The sequence below is a fragment of the Poecilia reticulata genome, chromosome 7, assembly GCF_904066995.2.
Source record: "Poecilia reticulata chromosome 7, P_reticulata-male-v2, whole genome shotgun sequence".
In the NCBI taxonomy this organism is placed as follows: domain Eukaryota; kingdom Metazoa; phylum Chordata; class Actinopteri; order Cyprinodontiformes; family Poeciliidae; genus Poecilia; species Poecilia reticulata.
In genome coordinates, this window is record NC_088836.1 from 14,035,692 (window position 1) to 14,058,193 (window position 22,502).

General features: G+C 38.8%; 2 protein-coding genes and 1 long non-coding RNA gene across 5 annotated transcripts; 1 reads left to right on the forward strand and 2 right to left on the reverse strand.

Annotated features, from left to right (window-relative positions):
- Window positions 1-5,507: 5,507 nt before the first annotated feature.
- On the forward strand, window positions 5,508-10,021 carry LOC103467209 (uncharacterized). The gene is made up of 3 exons (XR_534047.3): window positions 5,508-5,593; window positions 5,945-6,037; window positions 6,154-10,021. It is a non-coding gene; the product is annotated as an uncharacterized LOC103467209 (long non-coding RNA).
- tmem201 (transmembrane protein 201) lies at window positions 7,497-20,163 on the reverse strand. 3 transcript variants are annotated; one of them, XM_008413355.3, is made up of 12 exons: window positions 19,939-20,163; window positions 18,771-18,891; window positions 18,456-18,650; window positions 18,172-18,351; window positions 17,541-17,899; window positions 17,254-17,451; window positions 12,355-12,578; window positions 11,256-11,318; window positions 10,882-11,172; window positions 10,578-10,706; window positions 9,507-9,554; window positions 7,497-8,975 (listed from the first exon to the last, which is right to left on the reverse strand). In XM_008413355.3, the coding sequence occupies exons 1-12, from the start codon at window positions 20,046-20,048 to the stop codon at window positions 8,878-8,880; spliced, it is 2,016 nt and encodes a 671-aa protein (XP_008411577.2). In that variant the 5' UTR covers window positions 20,049-20,163; the 3' UTR covers window positions 7,497-8,877. The 3 variants fall into 3 exon arrangements, with proteins under 3 accessions (XP_008411577.2, XP_008411578.2, XP_081465072.1); XM_008413356.3 differs by lacking the exon at window positions 9,507-9,554 and having other exon boundaries at window positions 19,939-20,162; XM_081608946.1 differs by lacking the exons at window positions 7,497-8,975; window positions 9,507-9,554; window positions 10,578-10,706; ... (1 more) ...; window positions 11,256-11,318; window positions 12,355-12,578 and having other exon boundaries at window positions 13,065-17,451; window positions 19,939-20,162.
- Window positions 20,164-20,726: 563 nt separating this feature from the next.
- Window positions 20,727-22,255, reverse strand: foxl2l (forkhead box L2-like). Its single transcript, XM_008413354.3, has one exon. It carries the CDS (start codon window positions 22,098-22,100, stop codon window positions 21,309-21,311), a length of 792 nt encoding a protein of 263 aa, XP_008411576.2. The 5' UTR covers window positions 22,101-22,255; the 3' UTR covers window positions 20,727-21,308.
- Between the last annotated feature and the right edge of the window lie 247 nt (window positions 22,256-22,502).

A 22,502-nucleotide genomic window follows, 5' to 3' on the forward strand; every position in this document is an offset into this window, starting at 1 on the left:
CATAGCTGTCACCACAACAGAAACCAGTCTTCATAACTAAACTGCTACAAACACTCAGTCTAGTTTGTAGCATGGCTCCTGATAATGGCAGGTAAACAGTTTTCATGGAGCGGTAAGTTGTTTCGCCACCAATGTCATACTTAGCAGCGCATACACGAGATTGATTGACAGCGCTAAGACACTCCTCTTGGCTCTGATTGGTTGTTTTTGACTGGGAGCGGTGCATTTCTGCTGACGCTAATAATAACACTTGGTGGAGGTGGATGAGATCGATCTTTTCACAGATTATCTGTCTTATATTGTGCTGTCACAACATATTTTAACAAATATGAAAAAAATAGATTTTTTAAAAAAGTGCCCAGATTCAGACTTGTGTATTTTTTCCATTGAGGTTTGTCTGAACAAACTGTTTGATCTAAAAGGGATTTGTGCTTAGACTTTGAATTAAATATTTATAAGGTGCACAAAAATATCAATAATACCAAAAAGAATGAACCATAACTCAGACAGCTTTACATGAACCAATGTTATCCTTGTTCCAGATGAGGTGACAACATCAATGTGTGTGTGTCAGGTTTTTTCTTCTTTTTTCTCATAAAAAATTTCAACGTTCAGCACAAATCTTAATTTCCAGTCAGAACTACTGGACTTCCACTTCTGTGGCTGAGGACACAGACAGAGGACGTGATACTGACAAGACTCTGACAGATGAGGAACAGAGTTGAACCTTTGCTTGCACGTAAAAAGTAGCTAGTTTTCATATGAAATGTCCACTTCAGAAACGCTAGACCTTAATATTATCCAGCTAAGGTACCAAAGTGCAATAGTCAGGTAAAAAGATACTGGGTGAAAACATGAGTTGGAACCCCGGTCATTCTGATGTTTTTTTATGCTTGTCTAACTTGGTTGAAATAGGTTTGCATTTCTAATAAACATGTAAAAAATGAATTAGTACGTGGAAAAAGGTTCTGTTTTAGACAAAATTTTAGCAAAGATGTGCAATAGGCGGTTTAGATAATGTTTTAATATCATTTAAATACACACTGAGTAAACAGTCTATAACAGCTAAGTCTAAAAATTCATGTTTTCAAATGCACTTAAAAGTCCAATGTATTGATTTGTTGCCACATGCTTTTTTTTTACCCCACACTAACATAAGTGTGATTTTACAACACTAACACTCTAGTTTATTTAGTTTAGGTTAAGGGTCGTTAATCTGTGACAAAAGCTTAAAAGGAAAGCATTTTAATAGAGATAAAAACAAAACTCTGATAGTGTTAAAAATACGTTAATACCTATACATTACATTGTGCTAGTTTGCTATTCTTTCACCTCAGTATTTTTTTTTTTTTAGCAAAATCAAACAGTTGCTAACTTACACATTTACATTCTGAAAATGTGTTGTCTTTTTTAATCAAAACTCATCCTAAAGGGATTCTCCAAAAGTCTCTGAAATGGGGTTCTGTTGAGAGGCTGTGAGTAGTTATTATCTCCCGGTAGATAATTCTCCTAAAATAATCACTGTGAAGTTCTAAAAAAAAAAAGAATGAATGAAAGTCAATGACTTTCCTAGCAGTGTACCCTGCTCGTCGTAGCCATTGGTGAAATCCTCACATGTAAAAACAATCTGTATTAATTAATGAAAGGGAAACGAATGCTGCTGTCACGTGGTTATAAGTCTTTTCTTGCACGGCGATTGAAGCACATTATGTACAACTTCAAGTTCGTGAGGCACAAAGCTTTCAACGAGATTCGCTGGTTATTTATTAGCAGATAAATAATCAGTTTCATTTTAGCTGCAAGCATCCTAATTGAGATGTATTGTGACCCAGTTTCTCTGTGGATTTCAGTCTGCTTTTCTGTAATTAAATCAAACACCAAGTCCCCACATCCATGTGCAACACAGACATTTAAACAAATTCACAAATTTAAGATCGGCAGTCAAATCTGAATGTAAGTAAATACATTTGTTAGGAGCCTTTCAAGCTAAAAAGTCTTCACTGTAAATAAACTCTATGGGAATCTCCCTTTCTGTTTTCTCCTTCTTCTTTTTCTTTGTGAGAACATGACAATCAGCTACATTTCGGCTCCGCTGCAGTACGAACAGTGAGTTCATGGAAGTGCAACATAAACCACAGTAGTAGCTACAACCATACAGTAAGAAAGAGGAAATGTCAACAGTGTGACAACAGAGCGCTCTGCAAAGCAAAGGGCTTCTTTTCAAACTGAATTTAATAGAATAACTTTGACTAAAACATACAAGAGTTACATCAAGAAAGACAATTTGTTTGTTGCCCAGGTCAAGTTATCCAGTTCGCTTCAGCTTCTCTGTACACATCTTCTGAAAGTCCCCTTTTTTTCTTTTTTTTTTTACTGTTGAATTTCACAGAAGGCTGCTTCCCTGTGTGAACATAAGACCTGCTTTAGTAGATCTTATCAAGTGCTGTGAAAAACATGAAACATGAACTTGTGAGTTCAATTCAGACCAGCTGGTACAAAAAAAAAAAACATAACAAAAAAAAAACAGGAAACGACAGTGCAGAAGAGAAACCTTTTTGGACAGATCGGCAGACTGAAATCATGAACATGTTTCCCACCCTTTCAGAGAGCCGGAAATCTATTTTCGACTGCTAGCCTGAAAAAATAAATAAATAAAATAAAATCCCCTGTCGGTAAACAAGGTGCAGAACTGAAACTCTGGTCAAACTTTTTCCTGATATATTGCTAAATTTCGCTTTCTTTGATGGAAGCATCTCTGTTGGTGTTGATTTAAACTGGGTGCTTCAGCTTCAACATCGAGCAACAACACGACCTACCGTCGTTCATCTCACACAATAGACAAACACGCAATAATAGTTTGAACCATGTGACGTTCAGATGGGTGACCTGTTTACTGTCTTTCAGCTGAAGCTACCCGCAGCACTGTGGTGGAGACCAGAGAGGGTCTTTTTCTTCCTGGATATGAACTGCAAAACGTATATAGCTGTTGTTTTTCCCCCCCCCAACAAAACAGAAAAAAGTGGGATTGATGGAAACAATTTAGGAGACACTTATGCACAAAAACCTAAATAGTGTCCAGGAATTACATTTTAGAGTGCTCATAGTGTCTAACAAAAATATTCAAATCACCTAAAGTCTTCCACATACTTTTTCACATTACAACTCCAAACAAACTTTGTTTAAAAAAAAAAAAAAAAAACTCAATAAAAAGAAAATCTTTTTTTTACAGGAACATGTGTAGGTAATTGTTAAATGAAAGAAACATACTTTTCACTCTTTTTTTTTTTTTAGAAATTAAAATCTGAAACATGCAGGGTGCTTTTGAATTTAGCCTCTCTTACTATGATAACCTCAAACAAAATCCAGGTCAACTACTAATGTCAGGAGACACCTGACTGGTGAACAGAGTCTGTCAGAGTGTAATTTAGTGTCAGTATAAATCCATCTGAGCTGATGACGCCTCAGAGGTGTGGTGTTTGAGAACATTAGAGGAAAACAACAACAACAACAACAAAAAACAAATGTTGGGCAATCTGCTAAAAGGACAATGAAGTTGTGCAAGAAGAAAAATATCAAGTGCTTACAAAAGAGTGGCAAACTTCAATGAGTTATGTAAGGTATGCGGCAAACATGTGAAGAATTGTGCTCTGGTTAGAGGTGCAGTTCTAAGATGAACTTTTTGGCCTGAATTCAAAACTTTGCATATTACCCTGAATGCACCATCCGCATAGCGAAACATGGTGGTGGAAGAATCACGACGCGGACATTTTCTCATTTGGAAACAGAGCCGATGGGAAAGTAGATGAAGTTCAACAGCACAGAGTGATCCTAAATTCAGCTAAAGACTTGAGCACATTGAATGGTTTAGAAATAAAACCCTTGTGTTGTTGGATTGAACGGTCCAAGAAATCAGTAATAAAATCTGACAACGTTTTTGTGAGGTTGCTTTGTGAGGTCCTTGAGCTCATGGGCTCAAGGACCTCACAAAGCAACACATCAATCTCAAGAATTTCAACAACAGGTTGGAAACAACATTTCAGTTTGGTTAAAGCTACAAAGTCATTTCTAAGCTCACCAGCAGGTTCTCCTCAAATACTTTTTCGTATGGGATCAGGCTGATTTTTTTTTTTGCCTTATTAAAAAATTAGCATCATACGGCTAATCAGGTTATTTTTTATTTTTTGCTTTATATCAAAATTAGCTTCAACATGCTTCATGCCACCAATGTCTTATCTTAGCAATCCAGAGAATGACAGCCTGTGAGCTGGGAGCAAAGCTGCAGAAACGGCCTTTATGGATAATATACTCCATAAAATAATAAACTTGTTTACATGTTTCCAAGAACCAGCTGTTTTCTGGATTCCTTTAACCACCCGGCTTTGCTGTGAAACAGCTTTATTGAGGAGGGCTCGAGCTTCCTCTTTTGAAACCAGTCGCACAGAACGGCTAAATATGGGAGGCAGTTCCGAGAAAAAGTTATTCTGAGAGTTACAGAGAAGGGGGGCCCAAATCAAACAAGTAAAAAAAAAAAACAAAAAAAAAAACATGTACTAATTTAGAACAAAAGGAAAAAAACAAAAATGAATGCACAAAGTGGCCAGAGGGAGCGACATTTAGAAATGGAATATTTAACACTACTAACCTGCGACTTGGCTGTAGTCAAGAGTTCAAGATGATATAAACCCCCCCTTGAATTTCCAGTGGGGGGTCTGCAGGACTCAAATCAACTAGGTATGGGCATATAAAACACGACAAGAAAACCGAATGCATATGAAAACAAATAAAATTGAGTGCAGCAGCTTACACTCTGGTACATAATCCCATTGATGACGTTTCATTCAGAAATGTGTTTTAGAGGAAAACTGTGGATGTAAAGTGATATAACCAGGGGTGAAAGTAAGGGGGTACGGCAGGGTACTGCGTACCCCTAAAAGATTTAGCGGGGGTTCGCAGTACCTGCAAGAGAGGGGAGCGGCTGTCTGCTGTAAAAAAAAAAATCAATGGGTTCACTGTGCAGCCGCGACTGCGCCCACTAATTAGCCATGACTGATTAGTTTTGAAAACCAATCTAAAAGACGACTTAATCAGTTATTAAATACCTTTTTTCCCCATTTCATATTGTTTCTGAACTGTTCGTGCTTCATACAGCGGTGCAACGTTGATCCCGGAAGGTTTTGAGTCGATCTCGGCATTAGGTGACAAACTGAATGCAGCCAGGAGGCTGATACCCGCACGTCCTCCTCTGGCTCGCTTAAAACGTTCCTAACTTTATTAAAGAACAACAATAAAAAAAAATCAACAAAACGTGTTCAAATTAATGACCCAACAACAATAATAATAATCTCAGTGATTATTGTTTCAACAAGGTGTTGCGCAATTCTGTGCGTTTCGGTTCAGTAACAACCCGATCAGGTGATCCGGAGTTCAGAGTTCGGTCGGTGAACTTTGAACTCCACCAGCGGCTCTAACACTGAAGGAGTTAATTCACTGACTCCGCCCCAGAATCACAGATTCCCTGCGAAGCGAAGCGACTGAAGCCAAGTCATGTCAGGACTATTTACTTTCCACATGTCTGAGTTATTTACTGCGCTTGGTAAGTCATTTTTTCTGAGATGGTTTATAACTATTATTTTGAGTTGAGCTGAACTTGTATGACACACGGCTCTGTGTTGGAGTGTTGGAAAAAAATCGAGCCGGTGAACATTTAATCAAACTATTGGCTAACTTGAACAGATCCGTAATAATCTGCAGTATGTTTTTTCATGATGTTGAACGTTTACATGCATATTGGTCAGATTTATTAACCTTTCTGATCGTTTTTTTTTCCTTTGAAAAAATGTAAAAGCCTTTTTCACGTTGAGAGCATTATTCCCGCTGCTGTGTCTTCTTATATACGTTTTGCAGCATGTTTTTTATCCTTTTATTGCCTTTTTGTATATATTAGAACCAGTCTGGTTGAGGATGAATCGTCAGCCTAACCTCCCCCTCCAGATCCCTCCTTGGATTCTTCGAAGATTCCAGCTCCAAAAATGATTATGTAAGTGTTAATATCTCTGAAACTCTACATTTCTGTAATTGAGGCTTGTTGTTAGAGTTGTACTAAAAATGTATTCCACTTCTCATTGTTATGTTTTTTTGTTTCTTATGATCCAGAGACCGACACTGGCTGTCCTACTCAGAGACTGAAGACTCTCTAATGCAGTAGAGGAGCATGTTGGTGTCTCCAGCCAAACTTCACGAACAGCCCAACAACCTGAAGACAGTCTGTTAGTGAGTGGACATCTCTCTGGTGGAGTGCAGAGAGGAACTGACTCTTAATAACAGAAACAGGATAAGAAATGATGGATCTGAATATCAGGTTGGTTTGTTATGTATTGTACATATCTGGCAATCTACCTGTTAAAAGAAAATGTACTCTATCATATTACATGAACTGCTTGCTTTACTTTCTCCACCTTGTACTTTGAACAATTTCATGCATATGGTATTGAAGAAAAATGTATGAAGCCTACTGCATTTTGTATTGCACAGCTGATATGTTAGACCGTTTGATAGCAATGTGTGAATGAAAGTGACATGTGAAATATGCACATTATTCCACATTGTAATATGTTTTGCGGTCGGTCGGTCGGAGCATGCCTTAGTAGGTGTATGTGTGTGTGTATATATATATATAATTGTATTTATTTATTCATTTTTTTGTCATAGTACCCCCAAGAATTTAAAACTACTTTCACCCCTGGATATAACATAGGTTTTTAACCAGAACACATATATTTATTTTAATATTTACATAGTTATGGTTTTGAGCTGATGCCACGACAGTTTATCTGGTCGCATTTTATTCTCAGAGGCCTCAGTCAGCAGAAGGACTGCTTATGCAAGACGGCAAAAAAACCAAAAAAACACTGAGAAGCTATAGAGAAGAATCCAGTTTAACACAAGGAATGTGCAGGTGAATGTGCTTTTAAGAAGACAAAGTAGAGATTTAACAACCATCTTAAACAGAGAAATACAAATGGGAACAATAGTTTTATGAATGATGAAATAAAATAAAACAATCTGCACGTAAATGGGCGAAAATGCCTCCATGAATAAATATCAAATTTAGAACTAACTTTAATTACTTTCTTGGTAGGACGAATGTTTTTTCCAGCATGATGGAAGAGCACATAAGGTCATATGTACATGCAAAAACTAAGTGGTTCAGAGGTCAAAACAATGAAACGTTGGGTTAATTATCAGGAATTTCCCCGGAGCACGAACCTGTGATCAAACTTTAAAAAACAGGAATGCGTCACTGTAAGCCAGGATCTCCAGCACAGCAGGGTAAATTATAGACCTAAAAAGAAATTTGATTGATTTTCCTATTTAATGTGAAGTATCAGTATGCTTTAAAAAATGTCTGACAAAAATACTAAACCCTAAAGCAGCAAATTGTGTGAAAAAAGAAAATCTGTTGGTCTTTAAAGAAAGAAAAGTAGAACAAGCACAAATTGAGTTACAAAAAATATGTTTATTTAAAAAAAGCACTGGTACAGATGAGCATTATACCAGAGAGTAACAAACTCAGCCGAACAGCAGAGCCACAAACCTTCAAACCACTGATGTAAACAGACAACTTCATCTCGTCAATGTCTCTCATTTAGCTCTAGTGAAGTCCAAAGAAAACAAACACGCACTGTGTTCATGTTACCAATAAGACAAAATCAATTTGAAACAAATAAAAAAATTTTTTTTTTTAACTCTCTCTGAGGTTAATCTTGTTGGAATAGAAAAGATCACTTCCGTTCAGACATGATTTCAAACGTAAGCCCGTCACACTTCAAGTATAAATGCATAGGTACGTTCAGTGTACAGTACGCTGAAAAACCTAAGGCTGCCTAATGACAGCTTCATGCATCTGTCATTAAACAGTCAGAGATCTTGCAGTTGCATTTTTGTGTTTTTACATCGCTACGAATCACTTAAAAAAGGAGATGAATTAAAAATTCTAATTAGCATCATTTGTCTAAGAGAAAAAGTCACAGCAACACATAAAATGAAACTAAAATAGCCCCTATTTACACCAGAAAAAGAAATCCTATACAATTTTCACAGATGCAACTTACATCAAATCAACATTCACATCAAGTGTACCAAAAACATCTGCACTCATGTTACACGATTTTAAACCCACATAGTCCAAGAACTAAATAATTAACTCAAACAGTGCAAGAAAACTCGCATTGACTAAATACTAATAAAAAGAAAAAATATATTCTTCTTGATGGCGCTACGGGTTGATTGGATAAATAAATATAAACAAAGATACTTTATTTTCGGAGAACCTTTTCAGTAGTGAATAAATGTAACCTTTCCATTAGGTGGAGTTAACAGAGCACCAGTGAACAGTTTTGCAGCTGAATGTACACAACAATACACATCAACACCACATATCTTTACATTTCAAAACAGAACATGTTTCATCTCAGGAACAAAGCGTGCCCCTTCATTTTGACAGAGAACCAGAAAATACTTTCTGCTAATGAAAGGCACCCAGTCATCACAACCGGTGCCAGCAGGCTACATGTGACCCCCTCAGCGCCCAATCAGCATCGGCTCAATCGTGCACGTAGCGCACGTCCAAATGTGGGTTCTGACACACCGCCCAATTTGTTCTCGCTCTCTTATTTCAATCTAGAATAAAACAGGAGGTCTTACTCGAACTGAAACGTGCTTGCTGAAATCTGCTGTGTTTTTAAGTCAAACGCCAGCAGATGGTGGGGTGGGGGTGGGGGGTTTCTGGTATTGGAGGCCAGAGACATAAAAAAAGATCCAGCGGCCCAGGCTCTCTGTTCAGTTCATGAGAAAACCAGCAGCAGACTCGCTGAGGCTTCAGCGCCAGTTGTGGTAGAGATAGAAGCAGCCGAACAACAGGTTGGCAGTCAGGCTCGTCAATAAAACCGAGGGTAAGATCAAATGTTTCACAAAACCTGAGAGGAGAAAAAAAAAGAAGAAGAAGAATAATCTCAATTAGGTAACAGGAACTTTTCGGCTTGTTGTCAGCATTTAAAATTTCAATAAAGCGGAAACAGGACTCTTCTAGACCAAGGTTAAAAACGTTAAATATTTAAATATTGCCGTTCTCCTGTTTACTGTAAAACCCGGATAGACCTTGACATGATGGGAATTGGTAAATAAGTACAGATCACGTAAATTAAGGGTGCAGCTGCAGGTTTTGTAATGGTGGGGAAATCTGCATAGGACTGAACAGCCCTCAGGATAATACTGCTTTATAAAACATTACCACAAAAACTATGTGTGCATCTAAATGGTTTCCCAACTTTAACACTTTAAAGCAGCGTTTCTCAACCCTGGTCCTCAGCGCCCCCCTGCTCTGCATGTTTTAGATGTGCCTCTATTCCAAAACAGCTGATTCAAATCGTTTGCATGACCATCAAGTGCTGCAGAAGCCTGTTAATCACCTAGAGATACAATTCAGGTGTGTGGCAGAAGGGACATACCTAAAACAAGCAGGACAGGGCGGCGGTGAGGACCAGGGTTGAGAAACACTGTTTTAAAGGGCAAACTTTGTGATTTTATTTTTAATTATGCTCAGGCTCGCAATAGTTACATTTATTTATGCAGTTAGCAGACGACAACTCAGTCAAAAGTTGCATTAGAGTTGCATTAGAATTTTGCATGCGAGTTTGGCTGAGTTTTTTTTTTTGTAATAAAAGCTCAGCCTTTATTACAAAACACCAGGTCAATTGTGAGCCACACAATGAAGAGTTTTATAGATATTTCTATAGTCGGTAGGAATGGCGATTTGACAGCAGCAGCTTGGAGATGTTATAAACCGACACCTGAAAAAAGGCATTCAAAAAGTCCTGTGGCAAACCCAATCTGCCCTGTAAATTGCCATGTTATGGTATTTAATAATACAATTAAAAAATTTTATATGGCAATGTTCAGACAGACCTTGCAATTTCTGCTTAAGTCTTGACTGTTCGTATTATCATTAAAATATATTATTATTTGTACAGGCGTCAAATGACTGTCTAACATACTGTGTAAGAGTGTATAAAGTATGGCAGCAGTGAACGGAAGCAACTGAAAATTAGTCCATCCTTCAGAGTGAACAGCATGAAACATAACTGTGCTTTTCATTGGCCAACATACAATAATACACTGCTCAAAAAATAAAGGGAACACTTCAACATTTAAGTGAACACTGAAGTGGTCCCTTTATTTTTTTGAGCAGTATATATATTCCCATACAGCTAAATTTTATACATCAAAACATGCGATTTGAGCTTACAAATGGGTGGAAGAGTTCAAATACTGACGCAAAAGCAGTCAAACACTTATTTCGCTGATACAGTAGTATCAGCGAAATATACTTATTTCTACAAAAACAGTAGTCACTGTTTCAGCTGTTTTGTGGGTAAATTCATGCACTGGACATCATCTGGGAGTAAAACTGATAAAAATGACCAATAACACTACACAGATTAGTGAGGGATAAAATATTTTATCAGCAATTATTGACTTAATGAGTTACTCATGCTTCTACTTACAAGTGGGATGCCTACCTTTTGGTGCAGAGAAGCTCTCAGGACTTTGTGTTGTTGTTCCAACCTGGCAGGCGGAGGACGCCGAGGAGCTGCTTTGTTTCTCCTCTTCTTCTATCACACTTCCATCTCTCAGTAAGCAACTTAAATCTACAAAACAATCACATCAAATTACCCAAAACCCCTCGCTAAAGCAGCTCAGCCATGTAATAAACCGTAGCCTTACCCACAGTCAGGCTTGACAATGCTCTACGCTGCCATCTAGTGGTGCTACATGCAGCCTACAATAACCACTACTCTGTCCAGGTCAACCGCAGATTCTTACCGTTCTGACTTTGGAAAGGAGAGAGGTCTCGTGAGAAGCAGCCGCTGTAAATCGAAGGCGTCGGCTCAACGCAAAAAGGAAACGAGGACAACGGTGGAGAAACGAGCTTTGGCTCTGCTTCGCGGGAAAAAAGGCGGAGCTTCTGGCCAGTGATGTTGAGGCGAGCCGGACTGATGAGGGGACGGCGCTGTCTGGCCGAACCAGAGCTGGACGTGACCGACCCGGCCACTGATGGGGTAGGAGAGGGGGCCGGGGATGATGGGCGGCTCCCGGACTTCAGAGAAAAGTAATCTGAAGAAAACAAACTGGTAAAGAAAAAAAAAAAAAACCTCACTCTGCACTGTGGCATCAGAGAAAACAAGACATTTTGGTACCTGATGATGGTGAGTCTTTGTACTGGGAGCCAGGTCTACTACCACTAAAAAGGTAGCCAGAACCTGAAGATGAGAAAAACACAAAATGTAGATATATTCTATAAATAGAAAATACCTCTAAAAATGTATTTTTGTTAGCGAAAAAGAACAACTCTTTGTCATGTAGAGCTCAATAAGAGAAAACCAGTATAACGCCATAAAAACACACAAAAACCTCACCTAAACCATTATAATGAACGTTTTTAACTTTTTTATTTTGCAGGATTACTTATTCAGATTTATTTGTGCAAATAACAAATTGGCAATTTGATATGACATTGTAATGCTTTGGATGTTTTCATTCTTTGCCGTGACAGTCAGAACCAAACATGGAGAAACGGGATTCAGTTTTATGCTCCTCTAATCTGGGACAGACTTCCAGAAAACTGCAAAGATGCTGAAAAACTGAGGCTAAAACTCCATCTGTTTAGATCTGCCTTTGATTAGTAGGTGGTGGAGCACTGTAAATATATCTGATGGATATTTGCCTGATGATTTTGTTGATGATGTTTGACAAAATGTAATGTTTACTGCTTGTTTTGTAATTGGTAACAATATTATGCTTTTATGGTGAAAAGCATTTTTGAGCTGCTTTGTTACCGATATGTGCTACACAAACAAACTTGACTTTAATTTATATACATATACATAACTATAACACTAAAAGTGTAAAAATCCCCTTGGACCCACATTAGCAGCATTTTTTTTTATTTAGGTTTTCGCTTCTGAAACTTTTCCCCCCCAGTTTCAATCTTAACATAAAATCAAGCATTTTGTTATACGTTTCAAAAGCCGTACTATTTTCATAAAAACGTTCAAACAGGACATTCGTTTACTTTTTCTTTTTTTTATATAGTGCAGGATGATAAATCGTGGATGATTTACTTATCGCAGGATGATACTGTGATCAATGAGTTGATCACACCATCGCAAGAAGAATTCAAATCTACTCAAAAAGAACAATAGCAAACTCCAACCTGTAAGTTGAATCCTACTCAGAAGCTGAAAATGGGGCGGGGGGAAATGGTTTCATAAATTCCAATTGAGATTTGAGCGTTACCTGTCCTCGTGAGGGAGGGGACCGTCCCGAGGCAGAGGGCTCTGCTGAGGCGTCCGGGCAGAGTGGAGGGGGAGGCTTTGCGCTCGCGAGGACCGTGCTGGCGGCTGATAAGCTCAGAAATGTTGGGGGGTGGGGCGAGGATGAAGCTGTCTGCCATGTCGGGTGGGTGAAAGGGAGGAGGCTGGCTGCTGAAGGGTGGGACTGCAGCGCTGCCTGAAAGGTATCTGCAACACAAAGGCAATGTAATGGTCTACTGGCTGAAAACACGGTCAGAACCAAACTGGTCCGCTGCTGAGAAATGATTGTGGGCAGCGTCAATAATCGGTGTGGAACGCTGGACGGAACAATAAAAACAGCTGGGTTTAGTTGAAATGCAGACAGAACAGCCGAGACAAAGACAGCAAACAGACCCAACTACCTCAAACAATAAGTTACTGCAGGTGGACATCCAAACAGGGGTTGTAACTTCAAGTGTGTCGTTAATGCTGCATGTGAAGAAGAAAACCGACCACGCAGGTTTGGCTTTACAAGAAAGAAAAGCACAAGAAAAACGCAAAAGCAGAGATCTGATCTTTGTAAAAAGGCAGAGAAACGATGCAAGATGCTACAGTAGGTGTTTATAGTGCAACATACACAGAGAAAAGAAGAGGAGAAAGAGACATGAGCACAGATGTGACATCATGGTTGATAAATAAAATACCAGAAGCCAATTTTGTATTTATTTGTTTATTAAAGCCAACAACAGGAAGCACAAAAAAAAGAAAAAAAAAATCAGCAAAGTAAAGCCAGACATCAAGATCATGCTAGTATCCAGAACACAATGTTTCTATGTGCAAACTCCAAGAAACCTCTCAACAGTGATGAAGCTCCCTTTTCATGGCTGCTACAGATCAGAAACCAGAGAACAGATTGATCCGAGACAAAATGATGGAAATAGATACGACCATCTGTTAAAAAAAAAACAAACAAAAAAACCCCAGCCTTCATATCTATGGGGTCCACACATCGCTGCGACATCTATGTATGAAATATCACATTTATTAGCTACGTGCTGCACATTCACAATAACACAGAGAAGGTGAAAAATATCAACATTATGCTGTAAAAAAAGCGCAATCAATATTTAAACTACACAAAATATGTTTGCGGTTTTCTTAAATGGTAGCTTATATAAGAAAATTACCATAAGGGTTTTAATACAGTGCTTTTACAGCTTAATGTTTACTTAGCAAATACTAACACTCAGACAGCTTATTATACTGATACAGCAATTTACCCAAAAAGGCAAAAAAAAAAAAAAAAAGATAAATATGGAGGCTGGGGATAATCAATATCACAGCATACAAAACAGGTAAACTAAATATTTAAAGCCAGTTTTGGGCACAGTATGTAAAACTTTGGCAAGTTGTGCTTTTACATAAATACGTAAGACACAGTCACTGAAGTAGTGATTTGGAATTGAAGAAACAAAAAAGGTTTTTCAGTCTGATGGGTTTTGAAAAAGGCAAATTTCTCCTTCTCTACTGCAGTGCTTACAGTATGAAAAATTTTGTTTGCTACGACTGTAAGATGCACTTTAATTTTTCCACATTCATCTTGTTACAACCACAAACCTTTATGTATTCCTCTAGGATTTAGTGTAATACACGGTTGCAAAGTGAAAGGGAAAATAATAAATTCTAAAGAAATTTTACAGATGAAAATCTGAAAAATGAGACATGCATTTGATTTCAGCGTCCTGTACTCCAGGGGTGTCCAATGTCCGGCCTGGGATCATTTGCGGCCCTTAGATTAATTCTGTATGGCCCCCGACTGATGGCCCATAAAAGTACAAATTTGAGCCTTCAGCAAATGAACCTGATGCAGACGGACAGGTTTTTGTACTTATTTAGAGTGAGATCCTTAATAAATTGTATTTTTAAATGGTAAAAGTGGCAACACAACGTGTCTTTCTGTTATTAAGGCCACGAACATGAAACAACTTTTAACTCAAAACATCAGTAAAGGAGGCTGAATACAGACAAACACCAAAATATTAACATGAATGAAAAACACTATGCTGGATGTTCTTCCTCTTCACAAATATGAATGTGTGGCCTCAGACCTTAAGTGGTCTGAGGCCACTTAAGGTCTGTGTTGCTCTATCAGATAAAATCCAAATAACACCCTGATGCGTGTCGTTGTACTGCGACAATGTGGAAAAACATTAGGGGCATGAATACTTTTGCAATGCAAATTTCATAACCAACAGACGTGGCAGCAACTGCCAGTATACTCAATACGCTAAAAACACCTCAAAGCATCTAATTTATGTGTGGGGTTCCACAGTCATGGGGAACCAAAAGAAAATTCACAGCAATAAATACAGAAAACTACAATAAAGTTGATTTTTCTTTCTAAAAACAAACTACATTTCTCATCTAATGATTTTCACAGCCTGTCAAAACACTGAAATGCCACCTAACACTGCAGTTTATAACTGCACTAACAAAAAAAGAAATAAATCTGTGCAGTTGGAGACACATTTTAATCTGTTATTATCCATTTTAATTTAGTGAAATTAAATAAAGTAATACTGAGAATTAGTGTGGTTCGACGTGTTGACTTCATGCAACGTTTGTGTTAGTACAAATGTTATCAACAAATTAGAAAGATAATTAGAGGAATATTAGTATTCTACAACTATTGTAGTAATCATTGCGCCGCATTTTCAGAATATTTCTGTTTATGTAATCCCATAAAACACTTTAGCAATGCTTTAATCTACAAAGTAAACCTAAACAAGGCGTTTAGTTGGCAGGTATTCAACTATCAGATTGCTAAGATCAAGTTAAACATGTTTAGATAACTACAAACAGTATTGTGCAAAAATGTAGGCACTTTACATGTTTTTGCTAATGGAAGGCATTTGATCAGATCCAATCATGTTACTATATAATCCAAGTGTCAAAGACTTAAAATGTTTGTTGGTAAGAGTACGCAGTCCTGTTTTAATCGACGTCACTACTACCGACATGTTACCATACATCAGTCCACTGTTATGAAGAAATGAGAAAGCCGTGTGTAACAGAGATGTTGAAGAAAAGATCAAATATGTGAGAGCAGAACTGCTGTGAACTTTCCACTCAAAATTCCAACCATTCCAGATCCAGATTTATTTATTTTTATTACATTTTAGACACTTGAGTAACTGAACAGCCACCTAGCTGGATTTTTACTAGTTATTCTGCTGAGAAATAATGAAAACACACACATAGCTGAATCTGGATTCCAGACTATTAAAGGCAGCATAGGAAGCCTTGAAAAAGCTCTGTAACAATCTTAATACTGCTTTACGTTTCTACAGTTTACAGTTAATCACTACAGAGAAATAGCATTTCAACTTCTTGCACAATACTGTACAGAGCAAATGTTTTCCAGTGATTAGAGGCGTATTGGTGGAGACAGATGGAGGATTATTTTGGAAAAAAAGAGACCGTAAAATGTCAGAATATTCACATTCAAACCAGGCTGAGACTATGACCATGCAGTTAGTAGGAATTAGCTGTGCAAGAACTTATAGCAGAAGAAAAAGGTTAAGATTTAAATGTTTAAATATCAAATCTGATTATGACATCAGCTTAAATGTTTGACATAATAGTTTAAGAAATAAATCTAGAAATGTAACATATTTAGATGACATAACTATCTGGTCTCTTAGCCACAAAGAGCTACTGTACAAACTGAAAACGTAACAAGATCTGCCTGCAGCAGGCATCGTCCCCACAGTATGCTACCTACAAGGTCACATGCTTTTCTTTATTAAAGTATTCAGCTAGTTCAAAGTTCTTGGTAAGTTTCCCGTTTTTTCAGCGCTCAGTATTATGACAAGTAAAAGCTTTTTAGAGCAATTATTAGCAAAGTCAAAGTTACATGTGCAACTTTTTTTTGTACCAACACTGTGCAAGCAGCAAAGCCAACATACTGAGTGTTTGTATTAAACAAAACCGCCATTCAGCTTTAGAAGCCGCTGCTTTATGCGCTCAAGGTAAAACTTTTCTTTTGTGCAGCTGCGAGTGATTCGTATGGATACAGGCCAGGATTTGTTCACATTTTGAGAATTAACATTAGTAATTCATGCAATAGCATCTAGGTAGTGTTAATATAAGTTAGTACATTCAAGACATTTTTAAACAAAAATCCTAGTACTATAAAAACATACAGTAGTTAATACTGACAGGAATGTGACTACAGTCCCTCACCTTAAATGTGATTTTGTTAATGGTTTATATAGTTAATAAGCTAAACTAGTAAAAACACAATGGATTATAGAAATGTTTGAACCACCTTTGAGAAACATGGAGATCATTTTCTAAAATCATCGTACCTCAAAGGTTGAAGTTGATCTCTACAACTTTTTCGTCCATGAATCAGTTACTATGGTAAACCATGGGTCTATTGTAAATTATTACAGTCCTTAAGTAAAGAGTTTGCTATCTGAATGTCATCATAGCACAGTCAGTTGTTCTCACAACAGTATAGCAAAGGGACAGAATAAAAAAAGACAGTGAAATAGGAAGAAATGACAAATAGATTTCCTCAAATAAAAACAAAGTCATTTAAAACATTTGTACAGGACTGGATTGAGGTTAAGCTCTATAGTGTTGCGTTATCCAATAAAGATGCCATCATTTGTTCTGAGATCAGTCTGATAGTCACTGCAGGAAAATGACAACTCATTCAAACCATGATTGATAAGCTAAAAGTGTTACTCATCCAATAACGGTACGGGTTTTTATTTGAGGAAAAACCGACCACAGCTATGTTCGATCTTGTTACACAAGCCACCCAGAGAAGACTACATGTAGACTCCCAACATTCAAACACAATGTGAACATGTATTACTGCTCAGAATCTGACCTTCGATATCTGGCTCTTCGCTGACCCAGTGGCTTGCGAGTAGCGGCGGCGGCGAGGCCGACGAGGCAACAGAGGGAGACGCTAGCAAGCTTCACTGAGTCCATCCAGCTCGGCGTGTCGGTCAAGTAGCTCTCAGCCAGGCAGAGGCACAGGACGACAAACCACAGGACAGAGGCTATGGCGTCGATTCTCCTCAACCTGGAAATTCAAACCACCAGAGTTGTTTTTGTTACGAATCGCAAGTTTAAATATTGCACAGAAGCGACAAAGATGCGGTGGACGCTTACCGCATCGGTCCGGCTAAGAAAATAGCCGTGAGACAAGTCATCAGGCCCACGGACACTACCGCCAGCCGGTTGTCCCTGCCGTGCTGCCAGACTAGCTTGGCGTTTTCAACAGCCTTTTCTGGGATGAAGTCCAGCAGACCCTGCCACGCAGGCAAATCTGTGGCGTTGCTGGCGGTGGACTCGTTGCTGGATTTTGGCTTTGGAGGAACGACGCCCCCACTTAAGGTCTGTGGCCCATTTGGAGGGAGAGGCTGTTCCGGCAATTTATAGACAAACGTAGTGAGAAGGAACGCACAAATCAGGAAGGCCAGGGACCGTAACAGCACGACTCCGGTGGGCGAGGACAGAGAATGGGAGCTCTGTGGGAGAGAAAACATGGCTCCATTTCTACTCCTTTTATTGAAGAAAAACAAGGAACAATGCATCATTGGAACATAAGCAAAGGTTGACAAAATAAGACTTCAACAACTTTGTACGTTTGTAAAAAAAATTAGAGTACATCTATCTAGATGTTTTATATAATGTGATAATTTTCATGGTGATATTTCCACGGCTGCCGATTTATTATGTTTTTTCCTTTTTGCTAAAAACTTTACTATATTTATCTGTTCAGACTTCCGGTTGCACTGACCTTCACAAACCCCAAGTCTGATTCTGGGGAGCGCCGGAGCTGGTGGGTCAGGAGCCTCGTACGAAGCTGGCGGTTTTGATATTTTATGTAATATTCCACCGCAGTCTGACATGGCCTGCACAACTTAAAAGTCTGCTCCAGGTGATGCTTGTAGGCTTCGATTTCCTCATCGTAATTGTCCTAGAAAAGCAAAGAAAAGGGATCAGATTTGGAATCCCCCCCCCCACTCGCTTGAAAATTCAAAGCTTTATTTGAATTTGAGCACACTTAAACTGATTACTTACGTCATCCCTGGGAACATACGAAGCCAACTGCTTGATTTTCGCAGTCTGGTTATTATTGCACTTCCTGCACAGCAGCATTTGACAGTTAACCCACTGCAGAGTCTTGGGTGTCTCAGGTGAAGGAACGCTTCCAGTTACACCATGGTTAAGATGCTCCATGTACTGAGCTGGGATGGGTTTGTTGTAATCTCCATTCTTTTAAAGATAAAACAAACAGAAAACAGAGGAAGTACATAAAAATGGTTCTACGTGGCAAAAAAAAAATAAAATATTCCAAAGCTAAAAAGAAAAAAAAAAAAACGTTTTGGAAATTACCTCTTGGAAGCCATTGTACTGGTCACAGTTGGGACAATCCCAGCAGTTCCTGTTTCCATAAGGCACCACTGTGTTCTGATTGCAGAACCAGCAGTTTACATTTGCATAAGCGGGCTTCTTCCTGCAAGCAATAAGCGCGTTTTAGTTGACTCTGTTCTTTACCAAACGTGCTGATGCACTTTCCATCACGTTATGCCCCAGAGGCAGGATGCTACAAGCGGAAGGAGTGGAACAGGTAAAAACTCATGGCCGTATGTGCACACACTATACAGAGGTTTTAATGAGGTTACAATAACAAGATCTGTAACATATTTGTCAAATATACAAGAGAAAAGTGGTGCAGTAAGTGGCAACAACTCCAGCTGTGAAAGGTTGTGACAGTCATGGTATTTAAACTGAGGGAAAAGCTACTCATCACCCTCAGTAACATTACATATTTAGGATTAAAAATGCACCAGTCAATAGGCAAGAGGGGGATAATTTTCCTCTCAGTGAGTGATCTCCGATCAGCAGGTTAAACATGGAAATTAACATTTTTTCCCTGTTAATTTAACGCATTAAAACTAAGAACTCCCATCATTACCAAGAAGTAAATACATACAAGCAAGTGAGGTAAGGTAAAGCAATTTTTAATGTTTAGATTAATAGAAATCCGACAAAGCTGAAGGGTGTAAGCTATGATCAATCTTATATTTCTTTCGTTAGTTTTAACAAGTAAAAAAAACTCTACAAATATCAAGGTATTAGGAGCATTTTCTTAATTTACATGTTCCACTACAAAAAATGGAAAAAGTAACTCAAGCTCGACACCTGGGGAGCTCATAGGGTCGGTATGGGCCAGGAACGATTGGACAACACCTTATTACCCTTGTTCTCACACTGGATAGCATCAGATTTGAGCAACATGAAGAAACTGTAGCTGTGTGGAAGTGTTTCGCAATAAGGTAATACAGCTGTTAGCATCGTTAGCATACAGGCTAGCGTATGTTCGCAGACAAGTACTAAACACGAGACAAAATGCACGCGTGCATTCTTGATAAATGAACACTTCATCTAAATAGTTGCAACAGTTCTTTAAAAAGCAAATTAAACGTAAAACATTTTTTTGCGAACCGTGTTAGAAACCATAGGACACTGGTTTAGATGGCCGAAAAAGCGGAGCGTTTACCTAGCAGCTATTTTGTAGATCAGCGCTCCGCCTGCAATAAACGCCGTAGCTCCGACCCCGCCGTACATTAACTGAGGGTACTCCAACAGCAGCATGTTAAATGTCTCCATTTCTAAGCTAAAATATTATCGTAGTGTTTTAAGTGCAGCAGTAAACACTGCGCGAGGGAGCACGCGGTAAAGAAATTCTTTTTGTTCACGCCCCCTGTACAGGAAGCGGAAGTGCGTAGAAACTATAGGATGCATTCCATTCAGTTTATTAAGTAAATTGGGCACATATTCAAAATTGAGTTATGTTCGACCTAATTTCCATTAAAGCACGCAATAAAAATAAACGTATTATATTTTTGGCAAACTGTTTGTTTAAATCTCATTTCATGATCTATTTAAGCAACAAAGCCATTCACCAGATTCAAACGAAAAATACATTGAAAACAGTTTTCCCAGTTTTTTTCCCTCCAGATTTACTACTTCCGAGTTACCTCAAATGCAGCACCATAATCTTTATCTGAGATTATGACTATTTTTATATTTTTTATTTATGACTATTTTATTTACATGTTGTTCAGAATTAAACCTCCCTCCTTTCAAAAACGTACAAATAAATCTCCAAAGAGATTCTCAGGAATCTTCAGTCAACTTTTATAATCGCGGAAAGTAATAGCATCATTAAACTTCTCATTTTGCCTCCAAACAACTATTTGCTCTTTAAAGTCAAAGATGCTTAAACAAAAAAATTTATTTATGATTTCTACAAAAAAATGAGCAACATTTATTCTACAAATGAACAATATTTTCAGAACATAAAGGAATGAGACAATGAATGACAGTATGCAAAAATATTTTTATTTAAACAGTCATATATGTTTACGGTATTGAAACATTCACAATTTAAACAATATAAACGAGTCAGTGCATCAGTGTCATCAATAATGTAGCAGCTCAAAGAATTAGAACAATAAAAAAATCAGTAAATAACGTACATAAACAGCCTATTTCAGCGTTTTCTAGATACAAAAATAAAAGTTAATAAAATATGTAGGCTGACAACATTTTCCTTACACAACTGTAAAAAAAAAATATCTGTATTTATCTCATGTCGTTCTGGCAGCTTAATCTATTTAATTTTGAACAACCTCCATCAAATCTGTTATTGTCTCTTTGAAACCAGCGTCTAAAAAAAAAAAAAAAAAGACAGACATCTTACAAATGTGTAAGAGCTAACGTTTCAAATTGTGATCTAACTAATTCAACCATCAAACAGTAAATTTAAACGAACTTGATGAACGACGGCCAGCTGACCTGAAATAGTGAAGCACATGAACCGTGAATCTGTGAACCGGCGGCCACCAGTCAGAAAGCCTGCAGTCCTCACTGCTCCGAGAAATAAACCAGCGGCGACTCCGCTTGCCGTGAGTAGGAAGTGAACTGCGGGCCAGGCACAGACACCGTGCTTCCGTCCGGGCTCACCGGCTGGGTCACTCCTCCGTAAGGGTACCCGTTGTGTGGAACCAGCACGGGCGGGTGGCGATGTTGGTAGGCCCCGTAAACGGAGGGATGGAAGTGCGGCGGCGAGCAGTAGGAACCGCCGATGGGCAGTCCGCGGGTGGATCCGGAGACGACCTGGGGCGCAGGGTACCCACTCGCCCAGGCGCCGCTCACATACGACTGAAGGTAGAGAGACTCTGGATACTCCATAGGGTTTCCTGTCAGGTAAGGCAGGCCGGCGGGTCTGTAGGGTCTCCTCACCCTCCTCCGGCGCCGGTAGTTCCCTTTCTCGAACATGTCCTCAAAAGCCGGGTCCAGCATCCAGTAGTTGCCCTTCCTGTCCCCCCCGCTGTCCCTCGGGACCTTGATGAAGCACTCATTAAGAGACAAATTGTGCCGAATGCTGTTTTGCCATCCTTTCTTGTTCTTCTCGTAGTATGGAAACTTTGATATGATGTACTCATAAATCCCGCTCAGAGTCGTCCTCTTATCCTGGCTCTCTTTGATTGCCATCGCAATCAGAGCCACGTATGAATACGGCGGCTTCTCCAGGTGGACGGTCCTGTCCTCACGCTCTGTTTCCTGTGAACCTTTCGACTCTGTTTGGGGAGAGCTGGAGCTGATATCCAGCAGCTGCATTTCCTGGGTCCCGGGTGTTTTCTCCTCTGCGGCCATGGCTCAGCTAGACTGTCCGTTTTTGTGCGTCCCGATGATGGAAGCGGAGTGTTTTGAGTGGCGTGAGTATGTCCACAGGTGCAGATACTCCGCCCACAGGTTGTACACGAAAGTAACAAGCGCCTTCTTTGATGCCGCACTGGTTCTCACGCTGTTTATGCGTCGGATAAGAATGTTTTTGGTTAAAGCCACAGGTCAAAGGATTGCGCTTTAATCAAATACATACTTCGGACTTTGAAGCGACTCTTGAAACGATAGCTCTCGTTTGAAATCGGATTTTTTTTGTTTGTTTATAAGTCATTGACCAAGAAATGAGCATATAGAATCATCTGAATGAGGACTTATTGCATTTTATTACAGTGGTTCTTGTTGGTGTCTAATACTATTGCAACTTGAACTTTA

Excerpts from the sequence above, each read along its gene's own strand:
- foxl2l (XM_008413354.3), bottom strand. The coding sequence starts at position 22,100 with ATGGCCGCAGAGGAGAAAACACCCGGGACCCAGGAAATGCAGCTGCTG.
- tmem201 (XM_008413355.3), bottom strand. The coding sequence starts at position 20,048 with ATGGAGACATTTAACATGCTGCTGTTGGAGTACCCTCAGTTAATGTAC. Across the intron at positions 11,319-12,354 it reads CCCCTCCCTCACGAGGACAG|GTTCTGGCTACCTTTTTAGT; the intron begins GTAACGCTCAAA and ends TCTCATCTTCAG. Across the intron at positions 10,707-10,881 it reads TCCTTTCCAAAGTCAGAACG|ATTTAAGTTGCTTACTGAGA; the intron begins GTAAGAATCTGC and ends ATTGTTTTGTAG.